Raw genomic sequence first — 23,712 nt, forward strand, 5'->3', positions numbered from 1 at the left:
GTTTATAATGTTTGTGGGTGTGCGTAATGTGTATCCCCTTTTATCTGATGCTTTTCCATCCATCTGCATGGTTGTTACTCCATATCAAACACTTATTCAAAATCCCTTTCTCAACTTTCTCCCTGCTTTAGTCTATGAGTGGAGGAACCCTGGGTAATTTGGCAAGTTTACATATTCAGAATATGTGTGCTTGCATGGATATGCATAGTGTATTATTCAGTTTTTCTGTTTTGTCTTCTCGCCTCCATTGGAGCCCATCAGTATCTGAAGATATTTTGGCAACGGGGTCTCCACTCATGCCACCCACTGCTGATCATACTTTAGCAGTTTCCAGGAAGGCACACACACACACACACACACACACACACACACACACACACACACACACACACACACACACACACACACACACATGAATATGTAGCTCACACATACTCTAATAAAGATGAACTCAGACACCACTTGAAATTCGATGCAACAATGTCACGTTAACCAAAATCACCACCTCATTTCGTTTATCTAAAATCATCAAACTGCCCACTGAAAAGTGTGTGTGTGTTTGTCTTTATTGGTGTGCGCTAGTGAATGCCATTAATTCTTAATGTAAGCCCAGACAGCATTGATTCATTCCAGAGGTACTACAAGACGAGTCGATAGTCATTCCTTCCGGAGTTTTCTGCAGGGAAGGAAACGCTGCAGTGAGTTGTAATGCATTTGTGGTACGAGGGATGAACAGATGCCTATTTTTCACTCACGATGCAGATCCTGGATTCTTACATTTGCCCAAAACTGAGTATTGATGCCATCCATTACTGTGACAGAACAATTTGAAGCTCCATCATTACTTTGTTGTCACTGGATATAATAATTAAAATATAACTCGTATTTGTTACAGGGAACTGCAATTGTTTTATATGTCTGTTTGATTTCCCAGATGCCATATGTAACCCCCATTAAAGGGAATTTTGTCCAACAGTAATATTTGATCTGTATCGGTGCATCCCCTACATGTTACTGTTCTCCAATAAAATAGAGTTTTAGAAGTTTCTACTATTCGTCATTCCATATAATGGCAATTCATATCAAAGAGTATTGCTCTACACTTTCAACACAGAAGGTCAATGAACGGCACAGAAAAGATTCTGTCGTTACCATGTTTCATGTGCAGGTAAGGTCTCTGACACACAGACTGAGGTGCAAATCAGAGCTGTGACCGTTTTGCTCCGTTATTTTAGAAATTGGATTTTGCGAAATGTTCAATATGGAAACACATTTGGCTTCAGTCAACCCACGAGAAATCTGAAAATAAACATTGAGTAAATCATTTTTTTTGTATTTACATTTTAACCGAAAGTGTACTGACGGGCATCGTGTGCCTGGAATGTTGAATGATATTGAGCTAAAAGTGTAGATGTGCTGAGGTCGTCTGTTTCCCTTCTGTCTGTCTCCGGACCTTACCTGGTGAAACTCAAAGGTTATTCTGCTGGTGCTGGTTTCTAATAAAGAGCCGCAATTATAATGTTTAAGATTCTTATTCTATTTCTGTTGGTTTTCATACCCGCAGCTTGATCAGTATTAGATGAATTGTTGTACTGTCAACTGGTTATGGTTCTTGATGATTTGTAATAAAGATTGATGACTCCCCTGTTTGGTTAACAAAAACTTATTCCTGGTCATTGTTTAAGATGACTTGAATTGACTTTAGATTGTGTGGTAGTAGAGGCACACACACACGCCCCTCGTATAAAAGCTGTTTTTATTGTGTACCTGTGACATATCTGTGACAATGCATTATTAATGTTACTCAAAGTCCTAGTTTTGAAAATCTTTTTTTTGTACTTAAGTGTTTTTATTAAAATGTTTAATCTGTTCATGTTTTTGTTTTTAGTTTTCATTGATTATGTTTCATGGTTTTAATCGGTTTAAATCATCCTTAAGTATTTTTATTCAACCTCTCCCTTCCTTTTTTATATTATTTTATAAATGACCATGAATGGTAATATCATTATTGAAATTCAGATCAATGCCTTGAGAAACATTTAGTTTTTCAGCACTCAACTGGATTAATGAAATACAAGTTGCACATATAATGAAGTAGCAGGTGCTGCTGCTTCATTATAGGTGCAACACTTGAATGTAGCACTCAGATTTGTTAACCCTTTTCCAGTTTTTCTGCATTATCTTTTCTTTCAATACTGCAGCTTTTAATATCGTACAAATCATATTTTGAAGAAAGAACTCCAAGGCCAAAACCAGCCTTGTTTGAGGAAATGGATAACATCTTCCCAGAGTAATTGCAGTTTAACCCAAAATACATTTGTCAATGCTAGTCTTGATACACTTACAGTATATAGGATATACAAATACAACTGTGACCAGTATCTAGTACACATTTTCCATGACAGAGTTTGTGTGGTAAACCCTAAATTATTCTAATTTATTTGAATAATCCCTCACAATTTTCTGGGATTCCTACCAGACTCAGTCATGTTTTTTTCCCCGTCCTTATTCTTTTTTTCTCATTTGTTAATTACTAAGTACACTTCTTGTCATGGCTTGAGTTTTCACCAGAGCTCATTTGGAGTCTCCTGGCATTTGAATCATGTGGGCAGCCATGAAAAATCTTAGTTCATCCTGCTGTAACTCCTGCGCGGGCTGCACTGTGGCTCCATGTTCATCAGTATGTCTTTTTTGTCCCATCCCTAAAGGAATTATTAGGTAATAATCCTGACATTCCCCTTGACCAAGGCATTGGGTTACTGAATAGTTACCATAGGTGAAATACTGAGGACAAATTACCTCAGGGGGATTAATCATGTCCAACTTAACTCGGGCCAAGTAGAAAGAACCCTTCCCTGTGGTAATAAATACTGTCAGATTCATGATGTGGTTAATATTCTCTTGACCACCTGGTGAATGTAGTTATGCTCTCACAGCGAGGTATCAGAAGGTGGAAGGGCCATGGAATTGGGATGCAGGGCCAGATGTGGTGGATGTCCGTGTGATGTCTGCCAGCAGATTGTTCTCGCCTGACAGAGTAGACTGTCAATGTCCTCCCAAGGTCAGCCCAGTCCATAACAGAGGGAAAGTTTTACTCCCCTGAGTGACAGGCTCTCTTTCTTCCCTACCATTCTTTTTCTGTTTGGCGGTGGGAGTCCAACGTGTCTGCTTTTGCCGAGTAGAGTTGTGCAGCTTTCCGTCCCTAGAGAATTTGGCTCCCCTGGGTGTTTGTGTGCGTGAGTGAGTGAGGGGGAGACAAACAGAAAGACAGGGAGAAAATGTGTGTGTGTGAGGGAGAGTGACGGTGTTTATTCGGGGGCCGTTTGAATGGTTTCTGCAGAGCTCTACTGAATGGGAAGCCACCGCCTGTTGTGTTTGTACACAAAGAAGCTCTTTTGTTTTAAAAGGAACAATTGAGCTTTTCACAGAAAGCCAGAGAGCACAGACAACCTCGCTGCTGCCGTGAAGGATGCTCTCTCTCACACACACACACACACACACACACACACACACACACACACACACACACACACACACACACACACAGCTCTTTCCTTATGCCTGTGTCACCTTTGTCTAATACAAAGGTGGGATTTGGGACAATGTTTACTTCTCTTTTGTGTTGGGTCTTTTCAGTGTTGCCAAGTGTAAACTCAAGGTTGCGTTTTTGTTTGTAACTTTTTGCTCAATTCTTAAGCAACTTTCCATACTGTTTCGACAGAATATCAGCCTATGTGTTACCTGGGGGGTTGTGATCGATTTTTGTGTATTCATGAGGCTGGGAAAAAAGATGATTTGGTAGAGAGGGTTTATTTATAATGTATGTGTCCGATAAGTATGCTTTTACTGCTGCGTACTGCACAATGACGATGACATATCTATAGAGTGATAGTGTTTTTGATAAATGTCAGTGACTCAACAATTGCTACGCCAGGTGTTTTCTGGCCCTCATAGCTCCGTTATGCAACAAAAACGTTCAGACTTCTCCAAACCTACAAACGTTTTCTACATCCTCTACAGTGGAGGCTGTGGTCAGTGGGCTACAGGCCCATATCATTCTTGAATAAAACAAAAGCAAATTATACATTTTTAATCTCTATGATATGATAGATTATCTTTGCATATCTCCACAGGGATGGTTTAAATGTATGTTCACCTGAACCTCATCTCTTCAGAATTAAGAAAACATCTGATGCCCACACAGGGTTGAACCCATGCAGGAGCTTTCTGCTTTAAGGCAGCAGAATAACAAACTTAAAGCCACTATATATATATATATATATATGTATGTATGTATGTATGTATACATATATACATATATATATATATATATATATAGAAACATGTTTGTGTAACTGCATTCTGAAAATCCCTCATCATTTACATTTGTTTAAAAAGTCTTGAATTGTTTTGGGAATCTTTACCTTCGCTCACAAGGATCAGATCTACATCATATCTCTGTTTACTGTAAAAACATTGCACTGTTAGAAAGAATGCTTACTGCTTCACGGACATTTTTAAATGATGTTTAATCATTTCATTCTCAGAGATGTTTTTGAACCTGTGAAGTGTATTTGCACACAGTATGAGAACAGGACAAGAAGAAGAATACAACAAAAGGAGATATACCTGTCAGAATCCAGAGGATAATGAGCTAGACCTTCAATGAAACCAAAACAATAACAACTGACTGTTGCTTATAATTGCTGCACATCACAGCATCTCGAGTCGCTCCAGTAAAAAGAAAGAAGTGTGGAAGCGAACACATAACACAGCTGGTAAACAAATAATGACAATTTCTATATGAAAACTGTGTGGATAGGTCTCCCTTGAAAAGATGGTTCTATAATTGTTGTACAAGAACTTGAGGCAGAATTTGTTCACAGTTGCTCTCCGTCTGTAGGAGAGTACATGAGCACACATGGATCGTGCCACTTCTGTTCTGTGACCTGCCTGCAGTGCACGGGTCCGGAGAGAGAGGACTGCTCCAGCTGCCCTGCAACACGGTGACAACCTCTGACATACAAACACATATTAAAGAGAAGAAGTCTTATTTATCTTTTCAGTACAACGTAGGCTATTAGAGAAACCCCACCGGCACAGTGTTACGTACTGATTTTCCACTGGGAGATTTTTAAGTTGAATATCAGCTGATATTAGTGGTTATCAGTTCCTAGATATGGGTTACAAGAGGCCTGCTTCACCTGGTAGCAGATTAAAACAAAACCAATTGATAATGGCCATTTAATGGACTGATAACTGCATTAAGACGTACCTACTATTTAGTGCTGCTTCTCATTTAAAACGGTTGCACCTAAATGATGTGTTTTATTTGACTCATTTCAGTGGCTGAGGCAGATTTTTCATGTACATTGTTAACCTCCTTCCCTCCTTTAGGTTCTTCGATGATGGCAGCTGTGTGATCCGCTGCCAGCTGGGGCGTTATGCCATGGAGAGGCAGTGTCACCTCTGTCACCACACCTGCAAAGAGTGCTCTGACCAGGGTCCTGAACACTGCACCAGCTGCGACACAGGTACCTTACCTGGTCCAGAATTAAAAACACTATTTTTAAATGATGAAAGGCTAAGTCAACCAAAACACTGTGACGATTTTCCTTACACAGGATCAGTTAGTGCGGATTAAAAAAAATACGATATAAGATATTTGTAATGATAACCATATTATTCGTAAAACATCTATATACACATTACGTAAATCAGACTTAATGGTTGATAATTGGTTTGTAAACCTTGACATTATTTGCATGGCTATTGTAAAGTTGCAAATGATGATTATAACATCTTGTTCAATTATTAATAAATACATTGTAAAGCATCTATAAACATTATTTAGATAGATAAATCAAAATGTAATGGGTATCGTCTCTTATCAGCTATAATACAATATATAATTTAAACAAACTATTAAATTATACATCGAAATTATAACATTTTCAGTAATAAGTTATCAATTAATAATGTTTTAATATAATGACAACTATCAACTCATTGTTCACAGTAACTATTTGACGGTAGTTAATATACAGCTTTACCAGCTTTATCTCTCAGGTTGCTTTTATCAGAAGGTGGACAGTGTTCAAAACGCATCCATCTAGCTGGAGCTGCATCCATCTAGCTGTAGCTGCATCCATCTAGCTGGAGCTGCATCCATCTAGCTGTAGCTGCATCCATCTAGCTGTAGCTGCAGTGTCAGTGAATCGTGCTTTTTCGTGACATCACATGGATCAAGCCTCGGCTCATTTATGCCAGACTCCACCAATCTATCCTCTGAAGGTAAATGAATCTAATTAAAGCTGTAATTCAGCCGAGGCCTGCTGATAGATGTGCTGAAAAGGGAAATCATTCATTTGTTCTTTGTATCCTCATACCGAGGTCACTGCACATCTCTCAGGGTGAAGCTTGGTTAAAAGACAAGCTGCGTTTAGATTTCACGTCAATTAATACATCCTCTCGCCTTCTGCTAAGGTTTGTAATCCTGCTGAGGATGAAAAGAAAAAAAAAAGTTGTTCCTCAGTGGGAAAAAAAACGTTATTATAAAACCCGGATGATTAAAGGCTCACAGCTGTCGAAATATCAACTTTCAGCAGGTTGTAAAAACGGTGTTTATCACAGAGTCACAGACAGTGTTATGGCTGTCAGAGTGAATGTATTTACACTGGGGAGATTCTGTTACGCACACACTCACCTACTCACCGCCAAGGAGGAGATTAACACCAGATTTCTCTCTCTCTCCCCCTCACGTGTGCACACACACTCTTAATTAGGCTGCAAGTTTGTCAGACTGTGTTTGCAAATGTGGTTCCATTTAATTGCAGGTCTGTCTGAGGCTCAATGAGACATAACAATAATAACATGAAGAAACCCTCCATCTGTCTCTCCCCGTGTCATTTCTCAAAGAAAACAACCACACACACACACACACACACACACACACACACACACACACACACACACACACACACACACACACACACACACGTGCATACACACACACACGTGCACACACACACACACAGACAGACAGACAGACAGACAGACAGACAGACAGACAGACACACACACACACACATTTGATACTGACCTTTGATAGTACTGGGAGTCTTAAATTCCTCTGTCTCTAGAGGAGGGGAAGAATGAAATAACTGCGTTACAGAGAACAAGGGAAGAAGTGAGAACAAGAAAAGAGATAACGTACAGACATTTTAGTTTCATTTTTATGAAGCAAATGAATACTGCTATCGTGAGATAAACCACTGCTAAACAGTTGATATTGACATTAAAGTATCAGTCAAAATGTATTGAGTGTTCTTAATGTAGTTGGGGTTGTACTAATTTAAATTGCCAGTAAGTCCTTTTAATATGTGCAATAACAAAAGCTTTTCAGCGTTCACACATTGAGACAGAATGTGTTTGACATTCTGAAATTAATATTGAAGTCGCTCACACTGTTGTTTATTTATCTCTTCCAAAATTCAAGTTGAGTCACAGAATCAGATTAATACGATTATAATTCATATTCATACATAAAACGTCCACTAAGGATAAGCAATAATGTCTGAATTAATTTAATCTACTCTAAAAATAAAACACAGAAGAAGGAAAAAGAACATATTCAAGAGAGAAAAGTTCACACCAGCAATATGAAAACCATGGATTCGGGATGTATAAACCTAAAGAAAAATAATTCAATTTCTTTTAAATCTAAGACTTAAGGGGACGTTTTAGAAATGTCAACGAGTGGAATTCAAGCCACTTTTATCCAGATACAGTACGTGGTTTTAAACTAAAAACACCAGTTTTATCGATTAAGTGGTATAGTATTTATAACATAATGAATAGTGGTCGCTTATAAAATCATAATTATGTATGACCTTTTTTTTTGCTTCCATACTTAATTTCTACTGAGTTTTTTTCACATTGCCTCACTGTGAATATCTATTTTTTCAAAAAAGCTCATGTTTATATAATGTCTTTTTAAAAAAAAATGTTTACCTGCAGTAAAATGTGGCTGCTGTAACATTGCCAAGCAAAGTTTATATAGTGAATAAAAGACAACATGTGTATTATTGGGGTGTTTCTGTAATTGTATGTGTTAGAGTGCATGGCTGTCTGAGTATGTCTCATACCTGTCTCATTCGTTGTTGATTTCCTCTTCTATTTTGGCTCCCTCTAGATAAGTTTAATGTGGCCAGGTACCTCTTCCACAACCAGTGTCGGGATGTCTGTCCAGAGGGGTTCTTCCACTCACGATGGAGACGGTGTGAGGCTTGTCCCGCAGAGTGCATCATCTGTTTATCCGCAGATCACTGCCTCCACTGCGGCCCAGGACACCAGCTCAGAGACAGCAAGTGCGTCCCCTTGGAGTGCAGCGCAGGTGAGAGGGCCACACACTTTGTTTACTCTCTTTGACTAACTCAACTATGTACAGCAGAGTATTTAAGTAATGTTGTATTACACATTAAGTATGAAAAATAATGCCAGTTACGTCAGTGGTATCCAACCTTCTCCCTTAAAGGTCACCTATTATTCAAAATGCACTTTTAGTTGTCTTACATACATAAATATGTGTCCCCGGGATGTAAGGAGACTCTCAAAGTGTCCGAAAATACAACCCTCTCTCTTTTCCTCCTTACCCACATCTCTAAAAACGGCGGTACAATGGAGCTGATCCAGATTTGATGGGGTCATGACGACATTACAAAAAATGTGGGCTGGCTTTACACCCACGGCACTATCAGAAACGTCGCTGTATCAGAAACAATGCCCGACTGTTTTGGAAGTAATATGGTCTGTGTTTACATTAGCAAGCATCGCTAACACTCAGAGCTAACGCTGTACTCGAGAGAGTATGTTTAAAAATGTACTCACCTTGTGGGAAACCCATGAGAGAGAAAGAGTTTGAGCTCCATACTGTTTCAGAAATAATGCTTGATGTGGCGTTTAAACACAGCAGCATTTAGCTGAGAATCTGGGTAGAATTCTCTTTCTACAGACCAAGAATCAGCGTTTCTCTAAAAGGGCTGAAATAGAGGGCATGGCTATGGGTGATCTGTATTTTGAGCAAAATACTTAATTAATAGACATTTTTTTTATATATATATGAGACCTATAATATATGCCTAAAAATAGTATAATAGGAGACCTTTAAGAGTAGGAAGTGAAGTGAGAGAGGAATGAATACATAAATAAAGGCAGACTGTAAAAAAGTTACACCTCTTAAGAACAAGCTTCGCGACCCCTGTAAATATTTTGCGACTCCTACTGCGAGTGGGAACCCAAGTTCAGCAATGTTGACTAAATAAAGATTTTGAGCATGATTTTAGCTTCTGCCACTATTCAGCGCCCAGAGCTGGGCCAAACATAATCCCAGGGAACAAACATGCAGCACAGTGACCTCATTTTAAGAATTTAAGTATTCAAATTCAAATACAAAATATGCCGAAAGAAAACATGCCAACACCCAGGGCTCTTTGGGCTTCTTTGAATTTGAGACATGGTAATATGTAGGGTTTTCCTTGCTTTTTTTATGGGGGATTTTACGCTCCTCAGGATAACAGATAGTTTGTAACATTATAAGGATCAAGTTAAGCAATCTTCATTTATTACGTGATGTCGAATGTTTGAGCTAAATACAAAACAAAAGAAAATTCAAGATTTGACAAATACAGTTATTTGTTCAACAAAAGACCCTTTACTGAATTGGTTTACTATCCACAGGCAGATTGTGAAAGTCAAACACACTTATCTCATCATATGAGATCAAATATGAAGGCCAGCCAAGAAACGCTTTAAACAAGATGTTTTGTTTTGTTTTGAGATATTTCCGATAAAGAGGAGAGGTGAAGAGAGCTCCAGCTTCACAGCATTTAATGTGAGAGGAAGTTGAAGGTTAATGATGAAAGCTTGTGTGTGAGGATATAAAATGTATGAGTGTCAGGAAGAGACTGAATTCTCCTCATATGTAGCAGGCAGGTCTCAACAGGCTTCACAGGCAGCTTTAACTCAGTATGCGTAATATATAACTACAGCTATTAATTTGACAGTTTTGCTTTTCTCTCCTTGTTCTCTTCTCTTATGTAGAGCCATGACACCACATCGATATATGTGATATTATTATAACAAATAAACATTACAAAAATAAGCTCAAAGGTAAATAGATGGGAAAGTTATTCTGAATTAAGTCAAGCACCGTAAACTGGTAGCATCATAACAATTAATGACAAAAGATGATGAGAAAGGTAACTGTGTTTTCCTGTATTGAGCAATTCACATGAACTCACGTACTTTTCACAAATGGACATATGCTGGGATTGGGACGAATTGGGATCAATAAAGTTCTATCTCATCTTATCTTATGCTATTTAATCATCATTATTTTCTTTTGTGCTTCCTTCAGGTCAGGTTGCAGATGCAGACGCAGAAGACTGTGTCCCCTGTGACGTGGGCTGCAAGCAGTGTGAACGCAGTAAGTAGCCTTCCCTCTTTCTCACTCCCCTCTTTCTCTCTTTGTAACTTTTTTCCCTTCATCATCAATCAGGTGTGGGACTAAACCAAATACACTATAGCTTCAGCAGCAGCTATACTGTATGCCACACCACAACATCTGGCAGACATAGTGACTGCCAGATGTTGTGTGTTTTCCCCATTTAAATACTTTTTATCTTAATCCTTAGGAGTGAGATACAGTTAGAGATAAGGGAAGATTGTTTACAGTACTAAATATTTTTCACAGTGTAGTTGTCAGGTGGGCTGACTGCATTTAATAATGATGCTGCCACTGATCGTTGTTGCACCTCTTTCTTTGCTCCCTTTTTTTCAATGCAGATAAATCATCCTTATTGGACTTAAATAAGTCCTAACAACTGAGATTGGTTATTAAAATACAATTTGTTTTGCAATTAATGAGCATTTTGTTTAATCTCATAAGCCTCATTTATTAGGGAAGTCATTTAGACAAACGAAAGACCATCTCTTACAGGTGCAGTGCACTTTTTGCAGGAGGAACACTTCCAGAATATTTAAATCAGAGGTAGATGTTGCCGGTAATTATTTGTCCTTTCACTGCTGTTTCCTTCCACAATGTTAAATACATATCAAAATCAATATACAGCTAAACAGGATGCTGAAAGGCATCTAAAATGGTGCTGTGATTAAGATGCGTTGTTTTTTCTTGAAAGTGTGAAATGTGAAAACGTAAGTAAGTAGGTAAATCAGTATTAAATCACCATAAATTGAATTCCGTATGCTCTCTCACCTCACCCTGTCAGAACAAGCCACATGAAGACCAGAGCACTTCCTTTTCCCAGAAACTCTTACCGACATACCATAGAAAGTTGTTGTTGTGCTGAACTAGTCTGAGGAGGAGACGGGTTATTATGTCATTATGAATTCTGGGTGGAATATCTGCCTTCACTCTCACCCCCACCGCAGCCTCCCTGCCACCCACCCTCTCTTAGTGATCACAATTCTCCAAATTAAACAAGTCAGTCAGCAGGTTAGAGATTTGCGATGGTTGGCCCTGTGACGTGATGCTGCAGGCTAAAGTGAAGAGGAAAACATGATGAAACAAATGAAACAAACATGTAGTGTCTGGAAGCTTATGAGTGCATGCTTATAATACAGTACGTCCTCACTCTGCATTTCTAAGCATGAAAGCCTGCAAAATGACTGTAAAGACATGTTTGGAATAAAGGCAGTTTTGGGTGCCACCCACATTTTGTGGGTCTAGTTTACGGTTAGGATTAAAGTGTAGTTCTTTAATTACATTTTGGTTTACATATGGTTAAAATAAAGACATACAGCATTTTGTATTTATATAAAGTTTACCACTAAATGGTATCATCATCTTTTTAGGCATGGTTTTAGAGAAATGCAACACATTTTGGTTTCAATAAGGCACCAAAACCAATAAAACTAAAAACTCTATACGTTCTCTGAGGCCAAACATTTGCACAAGAGATTTGGCTTTTGATTATTTCTTGGGCGAAATACATATGAGGTTAGGTTGACACGTTTGTGAATGGGCTGTTTTGAGTTTGTAGTTTTCTCTACCAGCAGCCCCCTCCTCAGCCCTTCATCCCCTCAAATATCTTCAGGGTTTCTTTTTAAATCATCATCAGTTATTACCCATCCTCCTTAAACATAGGATGAAGGTTTTCATCTGTCTTTTCCTGCTAACGTTATTTAGAGGGGAGCTTTCCTTCAAATGAACAGATTCATAAAGAGGGTGTCATGAGCTTATCAGATTGTAAAGCACCTTGCAATTCTGATATTGGCTACATTAAATAAATTGGCTTGACTTGGCACTGAGTAAATTAGAGAATTGCACTCATGAACTTGCCTAATACCCCAACCGTAAACCCCAGGCTGCTAAATACACCAGAATAGTTTTTATCTGAAATAAAGACCATCATTATCGATGCCCTCCTGTCACATGGCTCCATATCTTCCGCTGCAGTTTTGTGTGCTCTTCAGAGTTCATCTTTTCTCTGAACTTTACCAATCCTCTTCTCTGGGATTCTTTGCCCTTACTTATTTTATTCCTTAAAGGTGACCTATCATGCAAAATGCACTTTTTTACGTCTGTCATACATGAATATGTGTCCCCTGTGTATCAGGGAACTCACCAAGTGTCAGAAAACACAACCCTCTCTCTTTTCCTCCATACCCAAGTCTCTTAAAAAGGGGCTGCAACAGATCTGATACAGACTGATCCAGATTTGAACACTTCTGTGACGTCACAGAAGTGGCGCTATGGCTATTGGGCCAACTCCACCAATCAGGAGGAGACAGCCATGGACATTGCCGTTCGAAAGCGCTGGAGACGCTGTAGTACATATGCCAGGCCTGTAGATGGTGCTGTTCTCACAGAATCAGCCCATGCAAAGACAGTGTTAAATTGAGCGAAATGAGGAATGGCTAAAATGCATGATCTGTTTGGTATTTTGAAAAATAAAAAGTATAAATAGGCCTTGTATAGGTATGGTCCTACACTATATTATTCAAATATAGCATGATACGTCCACTTTAATTTACAACAGCTTAATATGCTTTTTTTTATTGATGAGGTAGTGTTCAAGACAAGATGATACGCACCCTGTGCAATGCAGCGTGATTTGTTGACTATATGTCTTTGTATCTGTATTAGTCATATCAATCTTCAGTTTAAAAAAATAGTCTTCGCTCTGGTTCTGTACTCTTTCTGCTCAGAGGCCGTCGGCATGCTGAAGCTCATCCCACCTCCAGCTCTCAGCGGTGCGGCTCATATCAGTGTTTGACAAAATCTGCCTTTCTCATGAATGTTTTGCTTCACTACTCTCTCACAATGCTTCTGTTATCCTCATCAGCAATCAACTCATCAAACACTTCCTGATAAACACACGTTCTCACACAGAAGCGATGATTTGTGATATTAGTATGGCGTTCATCCATTCCCACTCCTGACTGTGTAGCACTTCATATTTCTGACACTGGGTGCTAATCACCTAAATGTGTGATTGTATGCATATTCATGTACATCATATTTTGTGAAAGCCCCAGATGTAGCTTGTGAGTGCACGTTGACTAAATGTGTGTGTGAGAGCTTGCACATTCCACAAGTGCATACTCCAGGATGTGTATGCCAGTTTAAATTCTGCTGAAATCCCCCCCTCCCCTGGCTTTCACAGTTAATATTTATGCAGGAGCTATTTTCTCGCTTCACATAGACACAGCCTGGAGGCATGATTTCCGGCTCCACTGTCCCTCCCACCTTTCCTTTGTCCCAATCTCTCTCTGTATGAGTAATTGCTTTCGCAGGTAGTGGCTTGTCGACTGCATTGAAGTGCAAACCAGTGCAGTGTTAAGTTATAGGTGCTGGAAGAAGACAGAGAGAGGAATGGGGTGTGGGGGTCGATGGAGGCTTTTCTGGAGAGCATGAATGTCCCTAGGGAAAGTCTGGAGAAGGGGCTTTTTTTAGTAGTTATTTCCACCTCTCTCTCTCTCTCTCTCTCTCTCTCTCTGTCTTTCTCTATCTCGGCTCCTGTCTGATCCTATCTTTCTCTTCCTCTTGCCCCCCTTCTCGCCCCCAAAGTCCTTGGAGATGTTTTGACATCTTTGGACTATTGGATGACAAGGTGGCGCTTCCTCAGTTACCAGCTGGATGATTTTGATTGACAGCAGGAATTCATTATTTGGAAGGAAAATGAACTTCCTCCCTTGGTGTGTACCAAAACAGCCCCTCAAAAACACCTGGATTACTTATTTATATCCCTTGCATAGGTTTTCAACTCTACAATCACAGAAAACAACAACACCAACAGCAAATATGCAACTGTTTTACATAACACTTCACTCACTTTATTTGAGTTGCATACACCCACACCCAGACACAACCCAAACACACACAGTACAACAGAGCATGTGCCTTCTGACTTTTTCGTATATGAGAGAAACTACCAGTCATTATTGATGTAAACTAAAACTCTTTGACTTTTACTTAAGTTTGACCACTTCCATGTTATATTTATTTGCTAGTTCATCATTGATCACATTCACAAGGATCATTGATCCAGGAGTGTCACTCAACTCTAAAGAATCTCAACACATGTATTGTGTGTTGTCAGAGTGCCTCCTGCTGGTGTTTAAGGAAACAGTTTTTTTTAAAACAGAAACAGCCATGCTGCCTTCGCTACAGGTAGATGAGATTAATTATGGAGAGAACGTTTTGTAAGTGCAAACAGTGTGAAAAACAACTTTTTATATCTGATTTTAGCAGAAGCTACAACAACTGATATACGGCTGATACTTTAGGCTCTCTTTTGACCTGCCTTTAAGTCCAGAAATCACACAATGCTTGATCTGTTGTTAATAATTCATTTCATTTCTGCTCTTCACCACAGAGGTTTCAAAAGACAAGGCACGGGAGACTGTGTGCCTTAAATGTGAAGATGGTTACTACCAGTAAGTCTCCTAGATTGAGAGTTTCTTTGCACTCACATATTCATATGTTCTCATATTAATTGGCTAATATCTTCTGTCTGTCTGTCTGTCTGTCTGTCAGGTTAGGCTCAGACTGTCATCAGTCCTGTCCAGATCGGACCTACAGTGAGAAGGACAGCATGGTGTGTGCTCCGTGTGAAGACAAACAGTGTGTGATCTGTAACCCGTTTCTGTGCTACTGGTGTGAAGAGGGATTCTACGTCTCTGGTAAAATGTCTCAACTATTTACTATTTCGGTTTATGCTGTGAATATCAGCTGGGGATATTTCTTGGTAAACTGTGATTTGCATCGGATTTTAATCCGTGTTCCTCAGACGACAAGTGTGTGGATCACTGTAAGGAAGGTTTCTATGTGGATGAGGAGAGCCGGGAATGTGAGCCTTGTCACCGCGCCTGTCGTACCTGCGGAGGGCCACAGTATGACGACTGTGACTCCTGCGAGGAGGAACTCACCCTGAAGAACGGGGAGTGTTTAGAGAGCCGACAGCTGGCTTCCTGTCCAGAGAAACAGTTCAGAAACAGTACGGAACATTTTTATTTATCTCAGTATGCTACTAAACATTAGCTACTTGTCTTTACATGTATTTGTAAACTGTAACCAGACCAGACTTAAAAGAAAAGTACTAATGTCAACTACTGAAGCATGTATCATTAGGGTAGCCAATAATACCTCATTTATTCTAGCTTTCATCCCATGGTGGGGTCCTCCCCTCTCATTACTTTCTCTATTCCATGTCAATCATGTCTACATATGTCCTGGTTTCTGTTTGCTGTTAACCATCAGGTCAGGGTGAATGTGAGGTGTGCCACTCCTCCTGTAAGACGTGCTCTGCTGAGGGGAAGAAGGACTGCAACAGCTGCTACTCAGGTACAATCTTTCTGTCAGTATGCAACAAGACTGAGCCTCTGAAAATATAAAATGTTTACTCGGCTTGTCTTCTATGTTTTGACACAGAACTTTGCGATTTTCTTTCGCTGTCAATATGCATGAAAAGGATACTACCCTAAATGTCAGATTTTAATGAAGTATATAACAACAAAAAATACTTAAAATGTTTATGTTAAAATATGTACAGTTTGTTTTGAATATTAATAATCACATGTGTGCTGAAAACTATATGATTGCTTGAAACGTACAGTATAAAACAGTGATGTGAATAGTGTAGAGTTGTGTTTTTTGTTGTATGCTTTTGACCACAGACAGTCTTTTCTTGTACCATTTGTGTGATTTTTCCTTCTGTCCTCAGGTAGTTTTTTGACTCCTTATCAGACCTGTGTGTCCCGCTGTCCAGCTGGCACGTTTTCCAACAAGGCGTCCAGCCAGTGTGAAGACTGTGTGACAGGCTGTTTCTCGTGCCAGGACGACAAGCACTGCCAGCACTGCCGCAGGGGGCTTTTCCTCCAGGACGAAGCGTGTGTGTCGAGTTGTCAGAGGTGCATGCCCTGTTCTCACATTTCTGGGCTTACACACAATCAAAATACATCAATGTTACAATATTCTTTCCTGTTTCTGTTTAGAGGGTTTCCTCAAGATGCTGTGTGCTGGCCGTGTGCCACAGAGTGTGCGTCCTGCAGGGGGAACTCCTCTCACTGTCTGAGCTGTGAGGAACACTTCTTGCTGCTGGAGCACTCATGCAGGTCTCACTGTCTCGAGGGATATTACGCCACCGAGACAGAATGCTATCGCTGTCCAGCTCAGTGTACAGAGTGCAATCAAGATGGCCTGTGTAACAGTAAGTAAGATGAGGAGAGAATTCGAAGGGGGAGAAAAGGAAGATGTGGAGAAGAGAATTAAAGAGAGGTGCTGTTTTGAAAGGTGACATAGGAGACTAGGAGGAGAGGGAAGATGAAGAGGAAATGCAGAGAGCTCCTTCTCTGCTCGCTGGACTGCACATATTTCAGCCATGAAGCTTAGATGTGAAAGGTGAAGAGTAAAGGACATAGAGAAAATCACATGACAAGAAGGTAGTGGAATACAGGAGAGAAGAGAAAAGATTATTATAGGAAAGATAAAACAGACAAAACCAACATTAGTCAGGATCCGAGTAGTTTTAATAATAGCATCTTTGAATAAGATAAAATAAAATGTACCTTCATTAATCCCCGTGGGGAGATTCAGGAGCTTTAGCAGCCACAGAGTGAGAGCGAACGTACAGTATTCACAAAAGATCATTACAATTAAAGATAAAATGTAATTCAAAATTCAAAAATGATATATATACATATCTGAGTCCGGATTGTTAAATATATTTACATGTGATGAGATTGTTTATTAGAGCATGAGGCCTTCCCTGAGGTGGTTCATTCATGTCGACTCATTATAGGTCATAATGTCCAGTTTGCAATATTAATAATTTTTTTGTCACCGGACCATATTTTTCTATCATTGTTTTACATCAATACCAACAACACGGCTTCTTCCACTTCTTATTTCTCTTTCTCTCTCTCTCCCAGAGTGTGCCAAGTACTACTTCCTGCATAAGGATAAGTGTGAGGATGATTGTCCCAATGGCTTCTTTGCCAGCGAGGTGTCACAGGAGTGTATACGTTGCCATGCCGATTGTGCCTCTTGTGACGGACCGGATTTTGATGACTGTGATGTGTGCATCAACCCGAAAGCTGTGCGCCACAACGGAGAGTGTCGGGTTAATTGTCCAGACAACACTTACTATGATGCCACTACCAATGAATGCAGAGGTAGGGACGTTGGAAATGTTTTTAATAATGCTAAATAGATGAAAATACTACTCTATTCAATTAAAGATATATAGCTCTCCTTCTCCCCAGATTGTGACAGGTCATGTCTAACCTGCTCAGGCCATGAGCCTTCATCCTGCCTCAGCTGCAAAACCAACATGAGGAAAGATGCCAGCGGACACTGTGTGGGGTTCATGCAGTGCCCTCTGACCTCATACCTGGACCATAAAAAGGAGTGCCAAAAGTGTCACAAACTGTGTCACCGCTGTTCAGGGCCGGACAATAACCACTGCCTCAGCTGCAGCGAGACACACTTCCTCCTGAGTAAGTAGTTTCAATGATAAATGTTGTGCTTGTTGTCCAGCAAAGGGGATCTTCTCCTTCTTAAAATGTTAACTTTGTGTCCATCAGACAAGACGTGTGTGCAGGACTGTCCTGTGGGTTACTATGCAGAGGATAGGGACGAACGTGTGTGTGAGCGCTGCCACTTCAGCTGCAAGTCCTGTGTGGGCCGTCACAGTGTGCAGTGCAACGACTGTAAATCTGGATTCTTCAAGCAGGGCAGCAACTGCGTGGAAACCTGCTCAGAGAGGTTAGAAGAACAAACTGAAATACAGTCTCCTTTTAAAATGTTCCTTTAAATAACATCATCAACTAAACAGATTCCTTCTCTCCTTTTCAGTCACTTTGGCAACACCACCACCATGGCTTGTGAGCGATGTGACCCCTCGTGTACCCAGTGTTGGGGTCGTGGAAACAGAAACTGTCTGGACTGTCGGGAAGGCTACGTCTACCTGAGGCAGTTCGGGCATTGCCTGAAGAGCTGCCCTTTAAACTACTACCAACACAGCCGGTCTAAAACCTGTCACAAGTGTCACCCCACCTGCAAGACCTGCAGCGGTAAAGGAAGCCTGTCTTGGCCTGTTCCTGCCATGTGTTTTTTTTCTCTTTCGGTATCTTTTTTTATCCTCAGAAACACGGAGAACACAATGTTACACTGTACACATAATATTTATTTACATTATTCCACCTGAATTATTTCCACCATCCAGTTCCCACTGCCAAACACAGGACAATTCACAGACGACCAATAACAGTAACAAACTAAATCAATGAAATGCAGGAGGGTATTTGGGAAAGAAAAGTAGAAAATATATTCGAGGAATCAATAGATTGAGTCTTTCATTTATAAACTATTGTTCTGTTGGACCCCAAGTGGATTTTACTTTCTCAGGATGCCCCCCAAAGGAAAGATTTTCTCCAATTTTAGAATTTACACCAGGTTCTGCATAGAGAAAAGTTGGGGGATGTTGTGACTCCTACAGTACGTGCCAAAAGATAAAACAATTATGTTTATTTTTTTAATTCTATCTCTGTCCCCCTGAACACCAAAGATGCAGATCCCTGCGCTTTATAGATTAAGAAAGTCTATTCAACTTTGAATGTTGTATCCCAGTAACTTGTTACTAACAATCTGCTGGTTAATTGCAGCTATTCATTTGAGTCTCAAATGTTTGGAGTGAGGATAATTTTGGTGATGCAGTACAGCCACTGTGTTCTTGTGTGTGATAATTGAGCATTAATTGTTGTGTAGAAGTTTCCTAAACCCCTAACAGCCAGGACACACCGGAACAATTTCTTTGGTATAATATGTGTTATCAGAATAAATGTCTTATCTATCACATTTTCCCCTGAAGCTATACTGATGTCAGCTGCTCCTTTGTACATGCTTTTTTAATCTGAAAATTCCCCTTCAACCATATGAGAACATTTGACAGTATTTCCTGTTGTGTGATCCCTCTCTAACTTTCTAACTCTCTTTCTCTGTGTCCCTCTCCTTCCAGATGAGGGTGCTCTTGCCTGTCAGTCCTGCTATGAAGGCTACACGTTTATGGGAGGCATCTGTGCATCTCAGTGTCTTTTAGGCTTCTACGTTGCTCCACAGGTGACAGCAGCGTGACTGTTATATCATATAGTGTTTGTTATTTATTATTCAGCTAACCATCACAATGGCCTGAGAATAAAGTGATAGCTGCAGTTTACCCAAGGCTGCTTTGTACTGTAAGTCATGAAGCAGTAGTAAGAGATTAAATGAAAATGACTCAGAGTTCATATGTTGCTCTAGGCGGGGTCTGATCCCAAGAGCAATGAGCCAAACTGCCAGGCATGTGACCCATCCTGCCTGGACTGCCGCGGTCCCGGCGCGTGGAGCTGCACAGTGTGTCCCGCACTCCAGATCCTGTCTGAAGATGGCCGCTGCTTGTCCTGCTGTGGAAATGAGACCCACCATGACAACAAACCAATACCCTGGGAGTGCTGTGACTGCAAGGCCTCACAAGGTAAACACGAACGTTCCAACAAAACACACACAGATCCAAACTGTGTTGAGTCTTGTTCCTGGAATATAGTTAGCGTGTGTGTGTGCGTCATCAGTCACATTCTATCAGGGCATCTGTAATTTGAAATGGTTACCCTGTATAATTCATGTAATCGGTGACCTTCCCACTGTGTAAACACGAGTTATATCTTCCTGCCTAACAGGGGTTTCCTGTATTTGATAATCATGGAAAATATGTTCCTATTTGAAGTAATTTCCCCAGCTCTTTTGGCCTCTAGCAATCACAAACAACCCTGCATTCCAGCAAAACAAGAGCAAACACACTTGTGCTAGAGAGGGATTCATCAAAAACACATACCCAGTATACAAATCACATTTGTAACCTAATTGTGTGCTTCATCTCCTTCTTCTCAGTGGAGTGCATCAAGGGTGTCAACTTTGTTTTGAAGGAAGCAGAAGAGTTACAGGCTCAGGGCAGCACTGCCAAACTCTTTGTCACTGTCTGTGTTCTTATTATCCTCTCTGTGGGCGGAGGGGTCTTCCTCTTCCTCAACGCACGATCTAAAACACTCGCCATCATACCCAAAACCAAAGCTGGAGGCTATGAGAAACTGGACACCCAAGTAGGCATTGCCTCACAACCCACCACCTCTTCCTATGGGGAGTACAATGACCGAATCGTTGGATGCGAGGGTGACGAGGAAGACAACGAAGATGATGAGGATATTGTGTACATGGGACAAGATGGGACAGTGTACCGGAAGTTCAAGTACGGACTCTTGGATGAAGATGAGATTGAGTTAGAGTATGATGATGAGAGCTACCAATACAAATGAAAAGAGGACACAAAAGACTGGAGAGAAGTGGCTCCTCCTTTAAATCGTTTTTCACCATGCCTGTATTTAATCATTTTATTTTAAAGTTGGAAATCTTCATATGACGTTAGCTCAATCAGCAGTAAGAGGAGACGTGGTTGAGGGAGGGTTACAAGCACACATCAATGCTTTTCAATAGCTTTACATTTCAAAGACATTTAAGTTATATTAGCTATTTACCAATGAATATGGGACATAATAAAACATGTATAATGACTGGAACAGAAATTCTATCTAATCAACATAATTCAACCTAATGATTTGATTGGAAAGAGGAATTAGATTTATTTTCAGAACCTCAGGCGTGCTGACAATCTTATTCATTTCATGCTTTTGTTTACATTTTTTTTTTTAGAATAAATAATTATATTTGAAGAAAATATTGTATATGTACACAATAGTTATTGTCCGCTAATATTGCTTAATATTAAGACAACCTTTCTCAATTATACATTCAAATTAGTAAAAATGTGCAGAGCTAGATTTAAATAAACAAAACTTTGATTTTTGAAAGATAAAACGTCACACATTATTTCTTCATTACAAATGTTAGTCTATGTTATTAACAACACAGTTTACTTGGGAACATAAATGTGAAATACGTTATCTAGTTTAAAGCTTTCATTGAGTCACAGTTGTAACTTTAGAGTTGTTGTTTGATTTTGTAACCTGGAATGTGTATCGCACTGCAGGAGGCAGCTCATAATTCAAAGAAAACTTTACACAAAAGCACCATTTGATCTGTAACCTTGCACTGTTTGGATGGGTTCAGGTTAGTTTACAAAGAGAGCAAACACTTTCTCAGGGGTTTTTATCTTGTTTAGGCCTCAGTCAATCCTGGCATCTGCTTGTCTGTGTGTGCTTCCAGATTACTGCTAAAAACATTGAAGAAGCTTGCAGTAGAAATTATTTTTGCAGGACTTTTCCCTCAAAGATATTTTAGCTTAGGTTTGTGCATTTGCCTTTAATGGCTGTCTCCCTGAGATAATAACAGGTCTTCATCTCACCCACCCACCCAGTGTGTGAAGAGTAAATAACTAGGATTATTTCTCTGTGCTTGGTTGAGGTGAAATGTGAATTGTTCTTTCATAATAAAGTTGGATTTTAAGTTTGGTTAAGAGTGTGCATTTTCATTATATTGTCTGCTGTTGTACAGAGGTGAGTTCAGGTGCATGCAGTTAGCTGTTCCCTTTTATGGTTGAGCTTAGTACACTAATATGGTTGCATTTGAGACTTGGTCCTTATTAAACTGGTTCCTTATCTGTGTCACATGTCACATGGGGGTTTTATCAGATCACATTTCCATTGTTGTCTATTTAATGTTAAGAACTGTATTCTCACACAAACCTAAAATGAAGGCACTCAAGTTATAAGTCTTAACGTGTTACCAAAAGACAGATTGTAAGGTTCCAAGTTGTGATCTAATTCATAAGCTTCATGATCAACCTTCATGGCTTTTGGTACTATGACCTTTATTCTAAGCAGGTTGAGTCCAGAGTCTTATCTGATACCAGACTAACAAATAGACACAACGTTGACTCAGGAACATCTGCCACGGTACCTCCCTCCCCATTGAGTGTTTTACGTTGGCAATGGCCTTCATTTCTTGAGCCATAACATGTTAAATGCTTTGGACTGAAATGTCAGTAAAAACAGTAAAAGGGAAACTTGAAGAATCAGCTCTTAAATGAAATTACAGGAACATATGTTTTACTGTAAACACCAACTTCCTTTTAGCTTGTGCTGTAAATATCACATTTCTACAAACGGGACCCTTAAGGAGTCGAAGGACTTGCTTATCTTCTAGTTTTTTAATACACAGTAGTTTAAAGAGGGAGCAGCAGGGGAGAATATAAATATAGGGGGGTTGTATATTGTATAATTTGTATTAAATTGTTCAAATACAACTAAATCTGTGGATAAGAAGAAATTAGCAGCATTTAGCTGGGCATTAGGCAATGGTGTCAGTCACATCATTATGACTTGGCTGCCAAAACAACAAATGCAGTATGCAAGAAAACACAGTACCCCTGGCGCATGTGTACTAACTAGAGCAGTGGTTCTCAACTGGTCAGACCTCGGGACCCACTTTTTACTTGGTCAATACATCGCAACCCAACATTTTGAAGCACCCAAATCTATTCAACAAAAAATCGTGCTGTAATATATACGCTTCTCAGCATACAATATTAATAAAAGCGAAGTACAGTGCATATATCCCTTATATCCCTTCACAGAACTAAAGTATGCTTTAAAAAAGGTTTAATGAGATGATGGAATCAAAGCTGAAATGTATAAAAAGGCACACATGCTGAAAACCCAACCCCAGCAGGGGGTCTGGGGGGATTCTCCCCCAGGAGATTTTTAGAAATACTAACATAAACTATGCATTCTGGTACACTCTGAGAAGAAAATAAATACTATTTATTTTCTTCTCAGAGTGTACCAGAATGCATAGTTTATGTTAGTATTTCTAAAAATCTCCTGGGGGAGAATCCCCCCAGACCCCCTGCTGGGGTTNTGACGCTCAAAGGTCCCTTATTATTGTTTTGTCCTTTTTGAAGAGTGTTTAATGTATGCTTGAACTTTGTTTTATTTTGTAAAAATGACAAGAGTTGTCTTTCCGGAAGTCATGTGACCTCTTGCCCCGGATGTTTATATTGTGTTTGTGTGCGGTAAAAGTGTCAACGATGTGATAACGTAATCCTACTGCTGGTCTACTATGGCGTTATATTTGTGCCTCTATCCTGAGCACGCAATGAAACATGTTGAGCATAGAAAATAAGATTGAGCGCACACTTG

General features: G+C 39.8%; 1 protein-coding gene across 2 annotated transcripts in view; it reads left to right on the forward strand.

Annotated features, from left to right (window-relative positions):
• The window catches only part of pcsk5b (proprotein convertase subtilisin/kexin type 5b), a 73,892-nt gene extending 52,193 nt beyond the window's left edge, over positions 1–21,699 (forward strand). For both annotated transcript variants that reach the window (XM_010779107.1, XM_010779108.1), the window contains exons 21-37: positions 4,904–5,006; positions 5,398–5,534; positions 8,195–8,395; positions 10,418–10,486; positions 14,901–14,961; positions 15,062–15,207; positions 15,315–15,521; positions 15,785–15,868; positions 16,248–16,434; positions 16,519–16,733; positions 17,455–17,697; positions 17,788–18,021; positions 18,109–18,289; positions 18,380–18,597; positions 19,542–19,642; positions 19,823–20,036; positions 20,450–21,699. In XM_010779107.1, coding sequence (XP_010777409.1) covers positions 4,904–5,006; positions 5,398–5,534; positions 8,195–8,395; positions 10,418–10,486; positions 14,901–14,961; positions 15,062–15,207; positions 15,315–15,521; positions 15,785–15,868; positions 16,248–16,434; positions 16,519–16,733; positions 17,455–17,697; positions 17,788–18,021; positions 18,109–18,289; positions 18,380–18,597; positions 19,542–19,642; positions 19,823–20,036; positions 20,450–20,871 — 3,023 coding nt within the window. In that variant the 3' untranslated portion in view covers positions 20,872–21,699. The remainder of the gene's footprint in view (positions 1–4,903; positions 5,007–5,397; positions 5,535–8,194; positions 8,396–10,417; positions 10,487–14,900; positions 14,962–15,061; positions 15,208–15,314; positions 15,522–15,784; positions 15,869–16,247; positions 16,435–16,518; positions 16,734–17,454; positions 17,698–17,787; positions 18,022–18,108; positions 18,290–18,379; positions 18,598–19,541; positions 19,643–19,822; positions 20,037–20,449) is intronic.
• The last annotated feature ends 2,013 nt before the right edge of the window (positions 21,700–23,712 follow it).

The sequence above is a fragment of the Notothenia coriiceps genome, unplaced genomic scaffold (assembly GCF_000735185.1).
Source record: "Notothenia coriiceps isolate Sejong01 unplaced genomic scaffold, NC01 NC01_scaffold00019799, whole genome shotgun sequence".
Classification (NCBI taxonomy): Eukaryota; Metazoa; Chordata; class Actinopteri; order Perciformes; family Nototheniidae; genus Notothenia; species Notothenia coriiceps.